At 38.7% G+C, this 19,419-nt stretch overlaps 1 protein-coding gene across 2 annotated transcripts; it reads right to left on the bottom strand.

The window, feature by feature from the left end:
* Window positions 1–739: 739 nt before the first annotated feature.
* Window positions 740–3,270, bottom strand: LOC121746048. 2 transcript variants are annotated; one of them, XM_042139980.1, is made up of 6 exons: window positions 3,014–3,270; window positions 1,792–2,134; window positions 1,644–1,728; window positions 1,472–1,558; window positions 1,133–1,378; window positions 740–1,042 (listed from the first exon to the last, which is right to left on the bottom strand). In XM_042139980.1, exons 1-6 carry the CDS (start codon window positions 3,157–3,159, stop codon window positions 969–971), a joined length of 981 nt encoding a protein of 326 aa, XP_041995914.1. In that variant the 5' UTR covers window positions 3,160–3,270; the 3' UTR covers window positions 740–968. The 2 variants fall into 2 exon arrangements, with proteins under 2 accessions (XP_041995914.1, XP_041995920.1); XM_042139986.1 differs by lacking the exon at window positions 3,014–3,270 and adding an exon at window positions 2,773–2,966.
* Between the last annotated feature and the right edge of the window lie 16,149 nt (window positions 3,271–19,419).

Genomic DNA, 19,419 nt, shown 5'->3' with positions numbered 1-19,419 from the left:
TTACGTTTTTGCCCCTTAATATTTTGTATTTATTTTAAATATATAGTGATTTATTTCAATTACATTGTATTTTATTTCAATTATGCAAAGTATAGTTGTTTTAATGAAATTAATATTTTATATTTAGTTGTAAATCAATTTAATTGGAATATATAATAAAGAGAATAAAAATTATAAAAAAAAGAATGAGAAATGATGGTGTGAGACCATAAATATAATAGGTTTGAGACTCTAGATAGTACTCCCTCCGTCCCGGCTAAGATGACACATTTCTTAGTCGGCACAGAATTTTAGGAGTTGTTAGTTAATGTGTTTAATTGGAGAAAGAAAATGTGAGTATAAGTATTAAATAGAGAGAGAAAGAGAGTGAAATATTTAACTGGAGAGAGAAAAAAATGATTAGGTGTATTAATTGGGAGAGAGAAAGTGACTAAAAATAGGAATGTATCATTTTGATTAGGACAAACTAAAAAGGAGGATAAACTAAAAAGTAGAGTATGTCATCTTAAGTGGTAAATGCTTTTCAGTGCTCATGCATTGTTAATGCTCTTATGATATTAGAAGATTGGGTTATAAATCACCATGTGAGCCCACAAAAATTAGGCCATAAGTGACTATCAACCTAAAAATATATATTAAACGACAGCTTGATTAGTAAAAACGTTTCCTCTGAAACTAATAAATTGGAATGAATTATCACAAAGTATATGACAAAACAATTTTAATACTCTTTAAAAAATAAGAAAAACAAAAATATATTGGTTCTATTCTAATCAAGGTTTATTCATTCAGTGTACCTATATATTGATTCCCACTTAACTTCCAAAAAAGTTATCTTCAATATATAAGTACTAACAATCTTCCACTACACTAGCTTAGTGCAAAGTCAATATGAACCATGTAATGATTTTCTTAGATGTAATCGTTGAATAGGACATAAACTATTATCTTTTATCCTGAAAGAAGCATTAGATCTCACCACGAGCTTTTTCAAAACAAAAGGCGATGATAATAGGCCCTGCTACATCCCCCAAGCCACTTCCTACACAAAAAATACAAACTGCAAAATGACTTAACAGTTCTATGCAGTATGAAATCTTGTCATGTTAAGGCAATCAATATTGAATCTTACCAATCCATTGTCCTACAGAAGGGCGAGTTAAACTCGCCCCTATTCCGGCCCCTACTGAGGCGAAGAAGAGTGAAGCACAACACCCGACAGTGGCACCCGAGACCTTTCTTCTAAGAATTCTTACTTGTTTCGTTTTGTCAACGTTTGAGTCTATGACTTTTCTGGCTTTGGAAACAGAAGAAAAGAACTGGTAGATGTCTATGCCAATGTGAACAATCCATGAAGCTAAAACTCCTAAGAAATGTCCTGTTGACATCAATCAAGAGAATGAAAATGAGAAATGGTGAATTGTTGAGAGTTAACAACATGACATGAAAAATGAAAGTAAGCTTAGATGACCTCTAAAAGTAGTTCTACCGACACAGTATATGTATTTGAAAATCGACATATGTCTTCCAGCCTTCCGAAGGGCGGAATGGGGGACATCTGCAATAGTTTCTTATACACAATCACTCAAGCAACATGTAAAAGCTATAGGTTACAATTAATGCAACAAAACAACTAAAAATACCTTTGAGAATTTTCCATGCCATGCGTTGTGAACCATAATAAACTACAACTCTTTCAAGAAGGCGCCTTGTTGTGATTACTGTCGTCTGTGCACAAAAAATCCTAAGATTCGTATTTCAAGTTTTGAAAGGAAATAGAGAAATTCTCACCTCAAGCATTATTTGTCTAACTGATTTTTTAAAAGGAATCACCAAGTCTATTTTATTTTCTCCCATATCATCTGCTAGGAAGTCGTCTTCATCCTCTTCCATGCATAAGTGTGGTTCTAGAAGAGGAAGATAGAATATCGAAAATGACCTCAGTGATGTCATCGTGAGAGCTTTCCAGTGGAAAGCTGAGAAAAGTGGCTTCATTTGAATATCATACTGCTTTGTACTGTATGTCAGGGCATCATTTTGGAAGATTTTTCCAGATGCAACCCGTATTTTAGAAAGATAATCTTCGCTTAACGTGGCACCAACATCGCAATAAGCATATTGCGTCACTCCATTCCTGAAGAAACATATACAGGTATGGGTACATTCAACTAAGAGATTCAGGATAGTTCAATAAGCACTTTCATATAGCATATTCATCAGTTCCATAAAGATAAATCAGCAAATCAAAACTCTACCAGCACATTGGCAAGCATAGCCATTTCATTTCATGGGGTATGGTATATTTAGATTTCATTAGTACTCAGCACAAAAATCCAGTTAATGTCACACCACCTACAAGTTTTGGTAAGAATGTACTGATGCATAAAAGTCATTACATCTAAGGCTTCTAAGTAAGTTTGCATTTAAACTTTATTGAAAAATTAGATAGATGATTTAATACATGAGATGCATATCAAGGTGGTTCTGAGAGCATGGTATAGTTCTCATCCAACAAATTATTTGCAAGCAAAGGAAGAAAATCAAGATAACAAATTCTATATTTCATTCAACCACAACTTTATTCCTCTTTTTCATAAACGCAAAAAGCAATGGTACTTATGTTCAGAAGAGGATGCTACTCCTCACAAACACAATCGTAATGTTAAATAGGATAACTACTCCATTCCAACTCAGGTAACCTACCTCCAAACTATCAACATCGTGGATGATTTTTGCAATAAAAAAAAGTACAGTTATCAAATGCAAGCTTACCTCGACCAAATTACGTTTGGCTTCACCAGCTTGACCATGAATCACTTTTATGGTTACAAAATTAGAATCTGAATATATTTATGTTTCTCTAACCAATGACAAGTAGGTATGTGAATTAACTAACAGATACATAAATAATCATGTTTATAAAAGAAAGATGTAATGTAATTGATAAGCTCAACCTACATCATGATAATTGATAAGCTCAACCTACATCATGATAATTAATAAGCACGCTTACCCAAGTAAAGCCCCAAAAGCGAAAGGGAGGCTGAAGGCGTACGCAGCTGCGGAAGAGTTGCCTAATTTTCCAGGGAATAATCCTCTTGAATTAAACGCTAGCTCACCAAAATTGGGATATGCTCGTAATAGATCCATTATCGCCATTGTTTATTGGCTAATATCAAATCAATGTCGAATTTTTTTTATGGAAATGTAAACAAAAGATTCAGTTTCGGTGTAATAAACTGGACATGGAAACTCACATTATATAGTTATATGCAACTATAATTGTGCCTAAATAGAGGGAGGGGATGTAAAAAATAGGGAGGTTACGTCGATCGATATTATTATTTCATATATATGTCATAGCACAACATATAATGATTATTATAAAATTATTATTTTAATTAATTTAAACTGATTATATAATTCAAATCATATTAATTTCAATCAATTTTGTTTATTTCGACTGGAAAAAAAGAAAATATTTTATTGTCTTGAGTCAAAACTTTTGGGCACGTAAATTAAGAAATTTTGTTGAAAGTAGGAGAGAGAAATAAAGTAGATAGGGTAAAGAGAGAGTAAAGTAGGTGATGAAATAAAGTAAGAGTGATACAATATTTTAAATTTTTGTCAAAAAAAGAAATGACTGAACTTAGTTTGAAAATCTCAAAAAGGAATATGACTCAACTTAGTTGGGTTTGCTTTTTTAAATAAACATGATGATAGTAAATAATTTAGATCAACATATCTCTCACATGCCAAGGTATCATCTACATCTCAAAAGAGCATGTTTTAAACTTGGGATTTTTAGCATTGTTTTTCCGAGTTTTAAATATTACCCTTTTCGTTCCATTTGCGTTGGGCACATTTCTTTTTCTCATTTTGAAAAAATTATAATAAATATTTAAAGTGGAGAGAGAGTAAATAAGAGAGAAAATAATGTAGAGAAAAGTCTTCACTATATTATTCTTTTTCTTACTTTGCTCTTTACTTTAACAATTTATTGTCATTTTTTCCAAAAGAGTGTGAAAAAGAAATGAGCCGACAATAATGGAACAAAGGAAGTACATATCTTACTCTTAAGCATCCAAATCTCTAGGGTAAGGCCATCATGTCTTGACATTACTCAAATTCATCCCTCCCTTTTTTGTTCAGTCTGATCAGCCTATCAGTTCGTCAAGATAGCCCCTACTCTAGCCAACTGTTGGCTTCACTCGATCACTCATTTCTCACCAGAGATGTTAGGACCATTCACTCATTCATTTTGCCATACCATTGATGCTTGAGTTCCGTAAGCACAAACTAGTTCCTTAAGGTCTTTATTAGTATTGTAATGGGGCCAGGAGTTATGATCTTCAACCTCTGAGCTCTAGTCACCTCGTGTGTAGAAGGCAGTTCTCCAGTTAACAAATAATTCGCCAGATCAGCGAACCACGGCTCAGCTTGCCTCTTGCTTACTTAATTCAAAAAGGCTACTGGATCAGCTGCGTCGAGCACATCCTTCAAACTGATCAAGACACTCGATCCTTGGGTATAATACAAATGTTCCTCTGGAAAAGCGTTGGGGACATCTTCCTTATCTTCCCCTTGATTTATTCTGCTCAGATGGTCAGCCACTCTATTCTCTGTCCCTGCTTTATCCTTGGCCTCCCAATGAAATTCTTGTAGAAGTAGCACCGAACAGATCAGTCTGGGCTTCGATTCTTTCTTCGCCAACAAGTACTTGATTGCTGCATGGTCAGTATAAACAATAATCTTGGACCCAAGTAAATAAGGGCGAAATGTTTCAAAAGAATACACTATAGCCAGCATCTCCTTCTCTGTTGTATCGTAATTCTTCTTAGCCTGGCTAAGTGTTTTAGAAGCATAGAAGATGACATAACTTTTCCCATCTATTTTTTATCCAAGGACTGCTCCCACTGCAAAGTCGCACCTCAAAGGGGTGATTCTAGTCAGGAGCTCTGATGATTGGGGCTGAGACAAGTCGATCCTTCATGAGCTACAACGCCTTCTGACATGGTTCATCAAAAACAAATTCCACATCATTTTTGAGAAGGTGGGTTAATGGCTGAGTAATTTTTGCAAAGTCTCTGATGAACCTCCTATAAAACCCAGCATGTCCCAGAAATGCCCGTATCTCTTTCTGATTGGTATGGAACGTCAATTTGTTAATCACTTCCACCTTAGCCTTGTCAACTTGCATCCCCTTCTCTGACACGATATGGCCCAGAATAATTCCTTCAGGGATCATGAAATGTCACTTCTCGAAATTTAATATAAAATTCTTCTCCTGACATCTTCTTAATACCCGATCCAGATTACCAAGGCACGACTCAATGCAATCTTCGATCAAGTCAGAGAAAATACTCGTCATGCACATTTGGAACGTCCCCGGTGCATTGCAGAGACCAAATGGCATCCTCCTATACGCATACGTCCCTAAAGGGCATGTGAAAGTTGTCTTTTCCTGATCTTCTGGGTCCACATAAATATGAAAATACACGTTGTAGCCTTCTAAAAAGCAAAAATACTGCTTATCGGCTAATCTCTCGAGCATCTGGTCAATGAAAGGTAATTGAAAATGATCTTTCCACGTAGCATCATTTAATTTCCGATAATCAATACACATCCTCCACACTGTAACCAACCTTGTGGGCACCAGCTCGTTCTTGTCATTTTTAACCTCCTGAATTCCAGACTTCTTTGGTACCATATGTACTGGACTAACCCATTTGTTGTCAGGAATGAAGTAAATAATCCCCAATGCTAGTAGCTTCAGCACTTCTTTCAGAACCTCTTCTCTCATATTGGGGTTCACCTTTATTTGTTGCTCTCGGTGAGCCTTCGCACCATCTTCAAGGCGTATGTGATGCATGCAGAGGTCAGATGCCGACCAAGTTCGACAAGGTCCATCCGATGGCCTTCTGGTTCCTTCTCAATACTTCCAGCAACTCTTCCTCTTGCTTCTCTGACAACTGGCTGTTGATGATTATTGGAAAGGTTTCTTCATCTCCGAGATAGGCATACTTTAGCCTTGAGGGGTAATGTCTTCAACTCTTTCTTAGGCGTGACCGCCTCCTAGGGTAATGGGTTTTTCTCCATATTCTTTACTGCTAGCTCCCTAAAATTGGGTACCTTTTCCACACTGCTTCGTTGAGCAAAACCAGTTGATCTAGTAGAAGTTGGCTTTTGGTAGAATCCCATGATTGCATCATTAATCTCTTCATCGGTCATGTTCTGTGTCAAAAGTGTTTCACACCATCCGAAAACCTCTTCTTCAATTGAGTCGTTCAGTTCAGCAGTTGCAAGCTGCTCCTGCAAGAGTTCAATCTCAAGAAATTCTTGGACTAATGGGTAAATCACATCCAAGGAATGTAGATTTTCAGTATCCAAGGGTTTTGTCATTGCTTCATCAATATTGAAAGGGAATTTCTCCCCATGATAATCCAAGCAAATTGTACCGTCACTCACATCAATTATGGTTTTGGCCGTTCGCAGGAATGGCCTCCCCAACAATACTCCACTGGATTCACCAGCTTCAGACTCATTCATACGGTTCACATGCAAATCTGCAGGGTATAGGAAATCATGTACCCTCACAATCACATTTTCCAATACTCCTTCAGGACTAATGCATGATCTATCTGCGAGCTGGATAACCACCTTTGTATCATCCACTAGGCTAACTCCAGTCAATCTCTTGTAAACTGAGAAAGGAAACACATTAATGGAAGCCCTCAGATCACACATAGCATGCTCAATTTTAACATCTCCAATAATGATGGGTACAGTAAAATCCCAGGATCAGTCCGCTTGGAAGGAAGTCTCTTCTTCTGGATTACAGCAGACACACTTTCTCCAATCACAATCTTCCCATCGACTTTAACTTTTCCAGCTATGAAGTCCTTGATAAACTTGCTAAACGGGGGTAGTTTCAATGCTTGCAGAAACGACAGGTTGATCTCAAGCTTGCCAAAAATCTCCATGAAATCGGTCGGGTCCTCCTTCTACATTTTGGGCTCTCCCCTATATGGGTAAGCCGCTTGACTGCATTGCTCATTCCTTCATCTGGGTCATCCATCTCATGTTTCTTAAACTTCCTCAATCAATTCCTCTGGTTCTGGATCAAGAGGTTGTGGTTCGGCAAACTGAGGAAATGGATCTCTTGCCTCCTTTAAGAGGGTTCCCTCACTGTTCTCTTTTCCATCTTCCTCCCCTGTTCTGTGCAAGGGTTCGTCATAATCTTTATCTGACCTCAGAGTGATTTTGCTAATGTTAGCTCTGTCCGACATCTTGACAGTAGCAGAAATCCGACCATCATGTCCACGTATTTCATTCAACGTCGTGGCCATCTGGGATAGTTGTTTAGTGAGCATATCCATAGCCGCTTTCTGCTCTTGCTGGGTATCATGTATCTTATGCACCAACACATTATTGGCTTGCATATTTCCTTGAATGTGTTGCTGAGAATTCAGCAAATCCCCTACTACATCCTCAATGTGCCTAGGCAATTTGGAATTTTGTTGGCTCGAATTTATTCCCAACGGGTGATTTGACATAGACCCCTGTCCTTGGTGGAAATTCCCATGTGGGCCTTGATTGCCATGCTGCTGCGACTGAGTATTCTAGTTGCTGTTCTGGTATCCTCTCTGGTGTGGTGGAACATAGGAAACCCATTGATTGTTTTGATTCTGGTTCGGCCAATTAGGTTGGTTCACTTGCCCTCTGTTATTGTTCCAGTTGTTCTTCCCATCGTGGTTACGGTTTTGCCACTAGGGTTTCCCTTCTGACTGTGGTGGGTAACTGATAGCTGGTGGCTGCTAATAAATCACTGCTAGAGGTTGTTGATAGTTAATCGCCAGTGGTGGTTGTTGGGCTGCGTTCGGATCTGTCCACCTGAAATTGGGGTGATCCCTCCATGGGGTATCCTTGATCTTCCAAGGATTCCAATTGGGGTTCTGATTCCAATTCCTAGCCGCATTCACCTGTGCTTGAAAATCATGTTCTCCTGAATATCCATAACTAGGATATGCCTCCTCCTGACTCGATGAAACATTCACTTTCTTCACAGGAGAAGATGGTGTATTTTTCTCCATGGCAGTTAGTATTGCTTTCTCCAACCGATCCATTCGAGCTTCCATCTGGTCTTCAGTTGTTTCCACCATTGTGTTCGCTGCCACCCGTCTCATTATCAGTGCTCTGGGAGAATCATACACCTTCTTGGCATTTACCAGCCTGTCCAGCACTCTCTTCGCTTCACTTACCTTTAGTTTCGAGAAATCATCACCACTTGAAGAATTTATCAGATCCTTGCTCTCGGGTGTCATCCCTTCATAGAAATTGTTAAAGATTTCCGCCTCCATCATGTGGTTGTTTGGGCAGGAATCCAACATTCCCTTCAACCTATTCCAATACTGACTCATAGGCTCATCAAAATCCTGGTGGGCTCCTTGAATCTCCTTCTTCAGCGTATTAGTCTTTGTGGAAAGGAAAAAGTAATCCAAAAACTGGGATCTGAAATCAGCCCATGTCCTGATAGAGTTGGGAGGTAGCCTCATGATCCAAGTATTGGCTTCTGCTTTTAAAGTGAAAGGAATCAACTTGAGCATGTAGTCGTCCTTAGTTGATCCCACAGATTTTACAAAAATCGTGTAGGAATTCATATGGGCTCTCGATTTGTCTTCCATAATAGTGGGGCATGACGACCAGTATGTTGTTATTCACCTCTATATTCGCCTGCCCTGGAGTCACCACTATTGCCTAAACTGGCTCTCCCGACAAGTGAGCGTTGAGAGAACTGATCTCAGGATCATAATCTACTAGTGCGGCCATTCTGACTGGTCTTTCTTCTAAAACAGTCTCCTCCTTCAGCTCAGCAAACGGGTTCTGATCTTCCTCTCCTTCTGAGCTTGTATTTGATGGCCCCCTGTGTACAATCCAGATCTAGTGATGACCGGGTTGACTGTTTCTTTGATCCTCCAGTTGGACTCTGTATCTCTCCAATTGGTTGCGTTATTCCAGTGCCTAAAGTTCAGGCCTTGGATCATAAACTGAAAAAGAAAACAAAAAGATTAAAAATATGCACACCAAGTATCTCAAACACATGCACATATAATGCCATCCATCCCCGGCAACGGAGCCATTTGAAAGCTGGTCCTTAAAGACTCTGAGTTCACATGCAAATTAAAAACATGTAGAGTTGCGCAACTTGATCAAGTTAGACAGTAGATGGTTCAAGTTGGCTAACAACTACTGGTCGTTGGGTATGCGAACGAAGAGACTCAGGGCTTTCATGACCTTAACCCACAATAATATGATTTAGTAAAGGAAAGTAAGGGTCGAATCCCTCAGGGACAGAAGCGAGTTGAGTTGTGTTTGGGACACTGGGAGGTTGGCTGCGGCTACGCTTTTCAGTGGGTTAAGTTTAAACTTAGAAACAGGAAATGATCAACTTACTAAACTGAACTGATCAATCTAGGCTAGACAGACTCAAATCGAAGGAATAGCAGACTTGATCAACTAAACTAAGACCAAAAAGGTAAAGTAACTAGGGACCACTGATACACACTGGTGCACTACTAAAAAGCTGTAAACAATGAAAAGGTGACAGGGACTTCTATTCTAATGAACTACGACCTTCTTCTTCGCTAAACAACTAAATAAAAACATCTACAGCAGATCTAAACAGAGCCACAAATATAAAAACGGAAATCAGACAAATCAAGCACATATCCATGTGAATTTGACGTAAAGAAAACAAATCTAAAGTATCTACCCTATTCTCATGCAAGTTGACGAACTGAAACGTAAATCCTCTTACGAGCAGAACAACAAGCAAACATCAACATAGAATCTAACTCAGAGTTCAACTAATCTACACTACAATGCATCGCAAACCCCATCTAAACTCAAATCTAAGCTTGAACATCTAAATTATGCAAATCCAACTTTGAATCATAATTGAGCTAAGACTAAACGAAAGCAATGAAAGCAGAAAACATCAGATTCAAAACATCGTGCATTGAAAACTCCGTTTCATAAACGATCTTCAATAAACACAACTAAAGCAGAATCCAAAACAATGATTTAGAGTAGCAACTAGGAGAAAAACATTAAAACAACTAAGCTATGGAAAAGATGAACTAAAAACAGAGTAGAAATTGTTTAGGGTTTAGGGGTGGAACGACGACTCCGACTGCTGCTAACTTCTTGCTCCATGCTACGAATGTAAAGGGTGAAAATGAGGTACTAAAGATGATGGTGTCGAACTCCCTCTTGTGTGCACTCTCTCTACTATTTATAGGATGGCATTAGGCCCATATCCCTAGGGCAAGCCCATCCTGTCTTGACATTAATACCCTTGAGATAACATCTTTTCTTCTCTCTCCTCTGACTCATCATCTCTTGTGGTGATGTCACGACCGCCCAAACTAGGGGTACTACAAACGAGACGATCGTGACCACGTGATAACATTAAAGACAACATTTAAGGATAACATTTTATATGAAAACTTAATTAGCTTAAAGGAATAATATTTTAGTTCATTAAAAGTTTAGACAACAAATTTTTAGTTTAAAGAAACTTAATGTTATAAATTTATTATTAATTAGCAACGACTTATGGCAAAGGATTTTTCAAAAGAAGCAGCGGAGAAAATAAATATTAAAATCCAATTAACTTCCAAAAGAAAACATTTGGTTTAGTTCACGAAAAACCATTTCAGAGTAATAGGGTAAACATTAGATTAACGCCTAACACAATCAAACATGCTCAAACACAGTACGAAACAGAATAAAGTCTTGAGGCATAGTTCAAAAATATAGCAGCGGAAATAAGGTTTAAAGAGAGTCAAGGATGACGTCTATGTATGAAGACACAACGCATCCAAAGTTCCTAGGCCAACTCAACATCCACCGCAACATCCCGCTCAACCTGCACATAGGGAAAAACATATGCAGGGCTGAGTACTTGTTGTACTCAATGGGCTCGTGCCGAAAACAGTTGATAAAAGTTATGTCATCCATACCAGTGATCTCGAGTTTATGAGTAGTAAAGAAATATCATCGAGAACACAAAAAACGTTTCATAGACTGGCCAGTCAAATAATCTCCACATTTTCTCAACAATCCATCAATCACAATCATCAATCCACAGTGCGCCGAAAGTGTGGCCACACTATTCGCCCACGAGACCGGCCGACTAGCAAGGACGGCTCCCGATCTCACCAGTGTACACAGCCTGATAGGGTTTGCGGCCCTACTCAGACCCGAATTCGTTTCACAACACAGCCATATAGCCTGACGGAGTAAACTCAGACGAACTAGGCATCAGGCACACAATCTCAATCAAAACAATCCATGGCATGACATAACAAGTTAAACCACCCTTATAACACCACATCATATTTTCAGAAAATAAAAAGATTTGTAAAGAAAGCCCACCTCGTTGGCTTAATCAATTCAATATCCACTTAAGGCATCCCTCGTTCCTTGTGCTCACGTACACACAATAACCCTTGCCAATCATCACAACACAAATCAGCCTTCCATAAATTCACATTACCATGCATGTCCTATCGTTCCTTTTATCATTCCCTTAATTTACCCATCCCAACATTCATCAACCTAAGGAACAACATGCCATAATATTTCTCAACGTGTCACACATAATCACGTCGCATGATACCTTCCCAAATCATACATGCATCATATAATTCATTAAAACTTGGCAACAAGTGATATTTCCACATAACAACGAATCTGGCAGAACTGCGCAGTTTGTTTGTAAAAATCACCAAATATCCATCCGACCTCATATGAAGCTAAAATTTGGTCACAACACAGTAGGCACATTCAAGTTCATCCAGTTAAAATTTCTCATTCAAATCATGTCGATTGGTCAGTCAAAACATTAATGCAACTCTCTGGTCGGAACATAAAAATTCTGGCAGCACTGCGCAGTTCATTTGAAAAATTCACCAAAACTTCATCCGATGCCCAATGAGGCTGAAATTTTCACAAAACACAGAAGACACTTTGAATTTCATCCAGTTAAAAATTCACATCAAAATGAGGCCATTTAGTCGGTCAAATAGAAAACGAAACTTTCTGGACGAGAATACAAGTTTCTGGTAGAATTGCGCAGCCGACTTCAAAAATTTATTAAGAATTCATCTTTCGTCAAAATGGGCTGACATTTACACACCACACAGAAAACACCTTGAAGTTTACTCAGTTAAAAATTCTACCCAAAATATCATCCTTTGTTTAGTCAAACACACGTCGGAATCCACTGTCCGAACACCACAGTTTTCTGGTCTTAAAATTTCGAAATTAGGGTTTCTTCCTTATTCAACCAAACACAATTTTTCATGCTTCCCACACACAAACATGCTTCAAAATGTTCTCAAAATCATGTTCTCATACAATCACACATCATTCACCAATGAATCATTCAAACTTTACACATATTCATTCACAATCGCATATTCACAGTTTTTCTTATACAAACACAAATTCTCACTGATTAGTTTTGCGATCTATGATTCCTACACTCACTATATGAATGAAAGAATAAAGAACAAGGTTTCAATGGAGAAGATGAGGAAAATATTTAGTTATACCTTCTTGAATCGAAAACCAAACGGTAGAAGCAAAGATTAATGCGATTCGTCGGGAACTCTTGAAAATCAAACTTCAATGGATGCAAGAACAATGATGGAAGAAATTTTGGAGAGGATGAAGAGAGGGAGGAGAGGTGAGGCACAAAAATTATGAGGGAGAATGGGGGCTAGGGTTTAGTTTAGGTGATTATATAGTCCTAGCTTTAATCCCATAAATTAATTAATTAATTAATTGTGGAGGAATAAAATAGAGGCCAATAAATATAATCCCACAATTAAAAAGAAGGCAAAATTTCAAAAATTAGGTTAATAAATTCAATAAGGAATTTATTTGGTATTTACTTGGAGAGCAGTAGATTCACAATTTAGGAAATAAGTCAATGAATATTCCATAAACAAGAGAACAAAATAAATTAAATCTCCAAGTAGGAAATAATGAGGGAAGGGGCGAAAATCTTGATGGTGTGCACAAGGAATTATTTAAATCCTCAATTAAATAGAATAGGATTTAAATTTGGTAATTTCTTTATAGGAAAAGACTCCAATAAAATAGGCAGCAATAAAATAGATTTCCCCCAAGGAAGTTAAGCTGAAAAAAACTGTGGGATGGAGACACAATAGAAGGAAAATATTCACATCCCCAGTTAATTTGGCTAAGGTATTGAAAAAAAGGGAATTCCACAATATAGGAAACAAATATATTCTCCTCTACAAATAGGGGGGGCCGAAAATTGGCTTAATTAGCCACAAGGAAATAATGCAACTCTTAATTTAATTGGGGTGAGAGAATAAAATGTGGCAAGATTTAATTGGATTTAAAATAAATGAAGGAATCAACAAGGTACCAATTTTATCAAAGAAACTCACAAAAATAATAGGTTAGAGTTCGAGTTTCATGTAGCACAATTTAGGGATAATTTGATTTGGATTTAATTTGGATGAATATCCCAAAACAATTAATTAAATCCAAGAAAATTTCTAATAATTGGAGGGGACGACAATAGCCACTTTATTTGGCTAGAACAAGATGCATGATCTCTATTTAAATTGATTCCCCACATTAAATATAATTAGCACTTCATTCCAATTTCCCCATGACGATTTATTCCACATAATCAAACTCAATCACGTAGCAATAATTTAAATTTCATAAATGAAATTTCCAATCGACATATCTTAAATAAATGTCACAAAATTTGGGATGTTACATCTTTCCCCTCTAAACAGAAATTTCGTCCCGAAATTTGATCGTCTCACATAAACAACTCGGGAAACTTTTCTTTCATTTTATCTTCTAACTCCCACGTGGCTTCCCCGGGACCATGGTGCTTCCACAACACCTTCACGGACGCTATCGACTTGTTTCGCAACTCTTGCACCTTCCGATCTAGGATTGCCTCGGGTCTTTCCTCGTAGCTCATATCGGGGGTTGAGATCACTTCTTCTTGTTGAATCACGTGCTTGGGGTCGAACACGTACTTGCGCAACTGCGACACATGGAACACGTTGTGCACGTTTCCAAAAAATGGGAGGTAACACCAAGCGGTACGCTACAGGGCCTACTTCATCAATAATCTCGTACGGTCCTACAAAACGCGGTTTCAGCTTGCCCTTCACTCCAAACCTCACAACTCCTTTCGTCAGGGATACTTTCAAGAATACTTTGTCACCAACATCGAATTTGATTTCCATTCGATGCACGTCAGCATACGACTTCTGCCTAGCTTGAGCTTCTTTGATCCTTACGCGGATTTGATGTACAATTTCGGTCATTTCCCTTATAGCGTCGGGTCCTAACATCTTCCTCTCGCCAACTTCATCCCAATAGAGTGGGGATTGACACTTCCTGCCATACAAAGCTTCATACGGAGCCATATCGATCGTCGCTTGATAGCTATTGTTGTAGGTGTAACGCCCCACTTTTCGAACCCCAATTTTCGAACCCTAAAGTACTTGTATTAATGCTTTATTTTGTAAAGTCCGTGAATTAATTCTTGGTGAATTAATTGTTGCTGGACTAGAGATTTGTGAAATAAATGACTGCGCGAATTTAATTAATTCCTGTCCGTGAAGAATATCTATTGGACTCAATTCCGTGTTGGATTCGATAAATTAAATAAATATTATAAAAATCCAGTCCGTGATAAATAAATTGCGGACTGCACAATTTAATATAAAATACAATGGGATGTGAATTAAACTAAACTAATTAAAATAAAATATCTTTAATTAAATATTCTACGCAGATTTTCCTCCTCCGTGAACTGCAAATAAATACCAAAAACAAATCCAATTTCAGCTAAATCACGTTTAATAAAAGGACGAATTCGAAATTCATTCCCCTAATCCCACGCTGAAACCGTTCCCCTCTATCCCATGAATCTCTCCCATATCCCCAACCCCCGTTCCACTATATTAAATCATATATCAGTTATTTCTTCCCTCACCAATCGTTCTCTGCAGTCAAATCTGTCTTCTTCAACTTCTATTCAAGGTAAGCAATTTCATCAATTCGTTTTGTAGATTTCTCAATGTTGTTCGAAAGCAACATCTGTAATCTCTGTTGACAGAAACCACCATCCGGAGGAACCTCTTTGTTCACCCACCACTAGTATCATCCCAATTCAACTCCAGGCAGAACGTATTAAATTCGAACTCTATACACAGCAATGTACGCTTACTTTCTGCATCCAACCCATGCCTACCATCTTGAACTCCCACAGTTAATGCGAACAAACTCCCATCAACAAACGGACACCATCATAGTATAATTGAAAACTAAGAACTTACCTTCGGGGAGGAAATCAGGGCGGAATCGGGGGCTGACCGGAGGCGGCACCTCCCGGCAGCGACGGCGGTGTACGCGGGGCAGCGGCATCGCGATATCGATCCCGGTACAGCAGCAGCAACGACGCAGCGGCTGGGTTCTGTGCAGCAGCCTCCTCCCGACGGCAGCAGCAGCTCCTCCCGACGACGGCTGCACGACCACCGGCGGCGGCATCCCCCCGGCGGGATTGAACGACGACAGCAGCGGCGGTGACTGCGCAGCAGCGCTGAGCGACGGCTCTGAGCAGCGGCGACAGCAGCCTCTCCCCGACGAGCAGTAGCAGCAGCGGCGTCCGGCCTCGTGAGGCGAACGGAAGAAGCCGACGGGAGATTGGGAAAATTTCAGTCGGCGAGAGAGAAGAGAAGAGAAGAGAAGAGAAGAGAAGAAGAGGGAGAGAGAAAGTGACAGACGTGGGGGGGAGAGTATACATAATTTTGGGCCTTTTGTTTTTAAATGGAATTGGGCTTCATTAATTGACTTAGGTAGAATTATTAAAAGTATGGGCTCCATTTAATGGTTTGGGCTTCTTAATTAAATTGGAGATATAAGGTGGGGAAATAATTAAACTTGAGGCTTTTAAATAAATCTTTGGACCGATAATTAATAGTGGCAAATTATTTAATTAATTCCGGAATATTTCAACGAATGAATAATTATATTCTAAGTCCGAAATAAATATAGTTCGAGGGGAAAATGCCTGCGATAATTTAATTACTATTTTTTTTAATTTTGGGAATTTTATTTCGATATCGTTGAGAAAAAATACGAGGAGCTAACGGAGGAATTAAGGGTGTAAGCGGTCGCCGAATAATCAAAAACCGAGATAAATAACTTCGCTTAGGATGCATGCATTTTTACCAATTTATTTGAAAAGTGTGTTGAATTATGTATTATCTAAATGTTAAAGGTGAATCATCGCAAGTGAATCGTGAGACCAAAGGGAAGAGAGTACTTGAGATTTTAAGCTATCGAGGTGGGCTTCCTTTTTAAATAAGGACAAAAGTCCTAAATGTTTTCTTTATGAGAATAAAAATGAGTTTATCATGCCGTGTTTTGCTTTAACGTGCCTATCTGATGTGGCTCTGGCCAATATTGTTTAAATCGAATTCGGGTCCTCGTAGGGCCGCAAACCCTACTTGGATTAGTGTACACCTATGGTAGACTGTGTGCTAGCGTACGGGCTGGCCGGTCTAGTGGCTTGGTTTATGGCCACATTCCAAGTCATGTATGAGCAGATATGGCTAACGTGTATGGGAAAATGACTGATCAGTCGATGTTTAAAATGGAAATGATTTTGAGTGCCTCGGGCATTTCTAAAGCTAAACCCCGATGGTTACTTGTGAATGGCATGATAAATTACTGTTTAATGAAAATGTTTTCGGCATGAGCCACTGAGTATTTTATAATACTCAGCCCTGCATGTGTTTTCCCTATGTGCAGGTTGAACGGCGACGAGGATGTGGTGGTGTTGAGAAAGTGAATTTAAGATATTATTGTTGTCTTTGAACCTTGAGTGTCGTTGTGACTTCACACATGACGTCACTATTTCTCTTGGTCGTTTCCACTGTGACGTTTCGTTTAATTATGTTTTATTTGGGCCGACAACTTTAATTGTTAGGATAATGGATATTTTGAATTTCTTGTTGGATAATATCAAACTCTGGGTTATTTATCGGGATATTAATTGTTGGTCCAACTTGTGTTGAAACCCTAATTCTTTTCGTCTGTTTATTAAATTCTTTTAATCACGATCGCCCGTATTTATTAACCCTTAAGGGCGGTCGTGACAGTTTGGTATCAGAGCCTCAGTTTCTTTCCGCTCTGGACCCAAGAGACCTTTGGAGTTAAAGTCTATTCTTGTATTATTAATTGACTAAGGTATAAACATCAAAGGCTCAACACCACAACTCGTCACGCCCAACCGCGAAGAAAGAGGTAAAAGTATTTTGGTGATTATGGGATGGGATTATTGAATGTCGAAAGTTACAATAAAAAAATATATATATATTTTGGAGATTGAAGTCAATACGATGGTTTTGAAATTATACTTACTTTTTTTTAAAAATGTGGAATGATATATAAGATTGCTCTTATTTGATTGTGAAACATAATATGATGACTATTGTTAAGCATGAGAAATTGTATCTTTGTGAAAAGTATGCGAAGGTTGTTGCACTTCCGTGATTGTTTGGGTAATTTTTATTTTATCCCATATATGGTGAGATTTACATGGTCTTGGGAGTTGTGGAACGTCGGGTATGATACATGTTGATTTTGATAGGTACAAAGATATAGAATATGAAATACAATGCCTATGACGATGAACTTCTTGCGTGTAACCATATGTACCTATTGAGTACGTAATAAATAATCTTGCGACGGAAATAAACGTGGAAGTACTAAATACGAGGCAAGTAGCCTATGGGGAAACAGAAGTCGACGTACTGTGATATGATGAGATACAAAATCAAACAAAATGAGCGAACCTTTTACTTGAGAGCAAAAGTTTATTCTTGGAGTGATACAACCATCATACCCCTATCTTATATACACATCCATATGCATCTACTTATTACTCTCAGCATCATTTTGAGCCATATACCTTCCTTATTCTTTCCTATCTTTGAGCTGATGTTGAGGTTTCCTTCTATGTAGATGGTCGGATCGTACTTTGCTCAAATGCATAATCGTTACGCCAAAAATAGGAACCTCCCCGTTGAGAAGTACCGAGAATATGAATGGGATGGAGAGGTCGATCTCATGAGCTACGTCACCGAATTTTGGGATCTGTGGATGGACGCCTATGCGTTCGGGGGAGCCACCCACCATGCTGGAATTGCAAAGCTTATTCACACCCTACCGCCATCTTGGAGCCAGTGGGTGGCTCAGGCGGCAGAATCGTTCTTATGGTATAGTCCGCCCGAGTACACACCGCGAGGGGACTTGCCCGGCCTTCTAGAAATACTACTTTCGGCCTTAGTGAGGGCAACCGATGGACCGCCACATTCCCCACCTCCGCAGATCTTTCCGCCGGATCAAGCTCTCATAAAGAAGTATCGATACGATAGTGAGCCACATGTCTCACGCGTACCCAGAAGAACAAGGCTCGGGATGCGCACTTCAGCCCCTTTAAGAATAGAAAGGGAGGTCGAGAAGATAATCACGACAGTTCCTTCACCAGTACGCGCTGAAGAAGAAGACGAGGAGGAAGATGAGGAACCCTTCGAGGAAGAAGGGAACCCGAATATGGAGACTGATGGTGAGACCGAGGAGGAGGAGGAGAGGGAGGAAGGAGAAATTTAGGAACAATAGTCATAGGATAGATTGTTTCGTTTCTCTCTTGTTTTGATACCATATTGTTTTGCTAGACTATTACTCATTTTATTTCCACGTTTTGGCTTCCCCTTCTTTGGTTATGATTGATACTAAGACCTCTTGGAGGCAACGTTTTATTATGGAAACTTCTACTTTTGCTACCTTGTTGGGCCATTATCTTTTGATATTCTATTGTGCAATTGTTCTTGATATCTTATTGTGTAATCGTCCTTTGTTATTTTGTTGTCCAAACGTCTTTTGTTGTCTCATTGTGCGAACATCTTTTGCTGATCTATGATACCATTGTTTCTCTTTATTCTATCGTGCAAACGTCTTTTGTTATCTCGTTGTGCGAACATCTTTTGATAATCCATGATACAATGGTGTCTCTTTATTCTATCGTGCAAATGTCTTTTGCAATCATGTTAAGCGAATATCTTTTGCTACACCATGATACAATGGTCCTACTCTATCCATGACACAATTATCTTTTGTCTTGTTGTGCAATTGTCCCTTGATCGCTACTTGTGAAATATTATATGACCCTTCCAACTATACAACATGACTATTGATAGATTTGAATAAGTGCGATAATAACCCGTTTGATTGGTAATGAATCAGAATGCCGCCAATACGTAATGTAAGGAATGGGAACCG

Source organism: Salvia splendens, chromosome 1 (assembly GCF_004379255.2).
Source record: "Salvia splendens isolate huo1 chromosome 1, SspV2, whole genome shotgun sequence".
Taxonomy (NCBI): Eukaryota; Viridiplantae; Streptophyta; class Magnoliopsida; order Lamiales; family Lamiaceae; genus Salvia; species Salvia splendens.
Note: the sequence above shows the minus strand (reverse complement) of the source record. Positions and strands in the feature narration are given on the sequence as shown.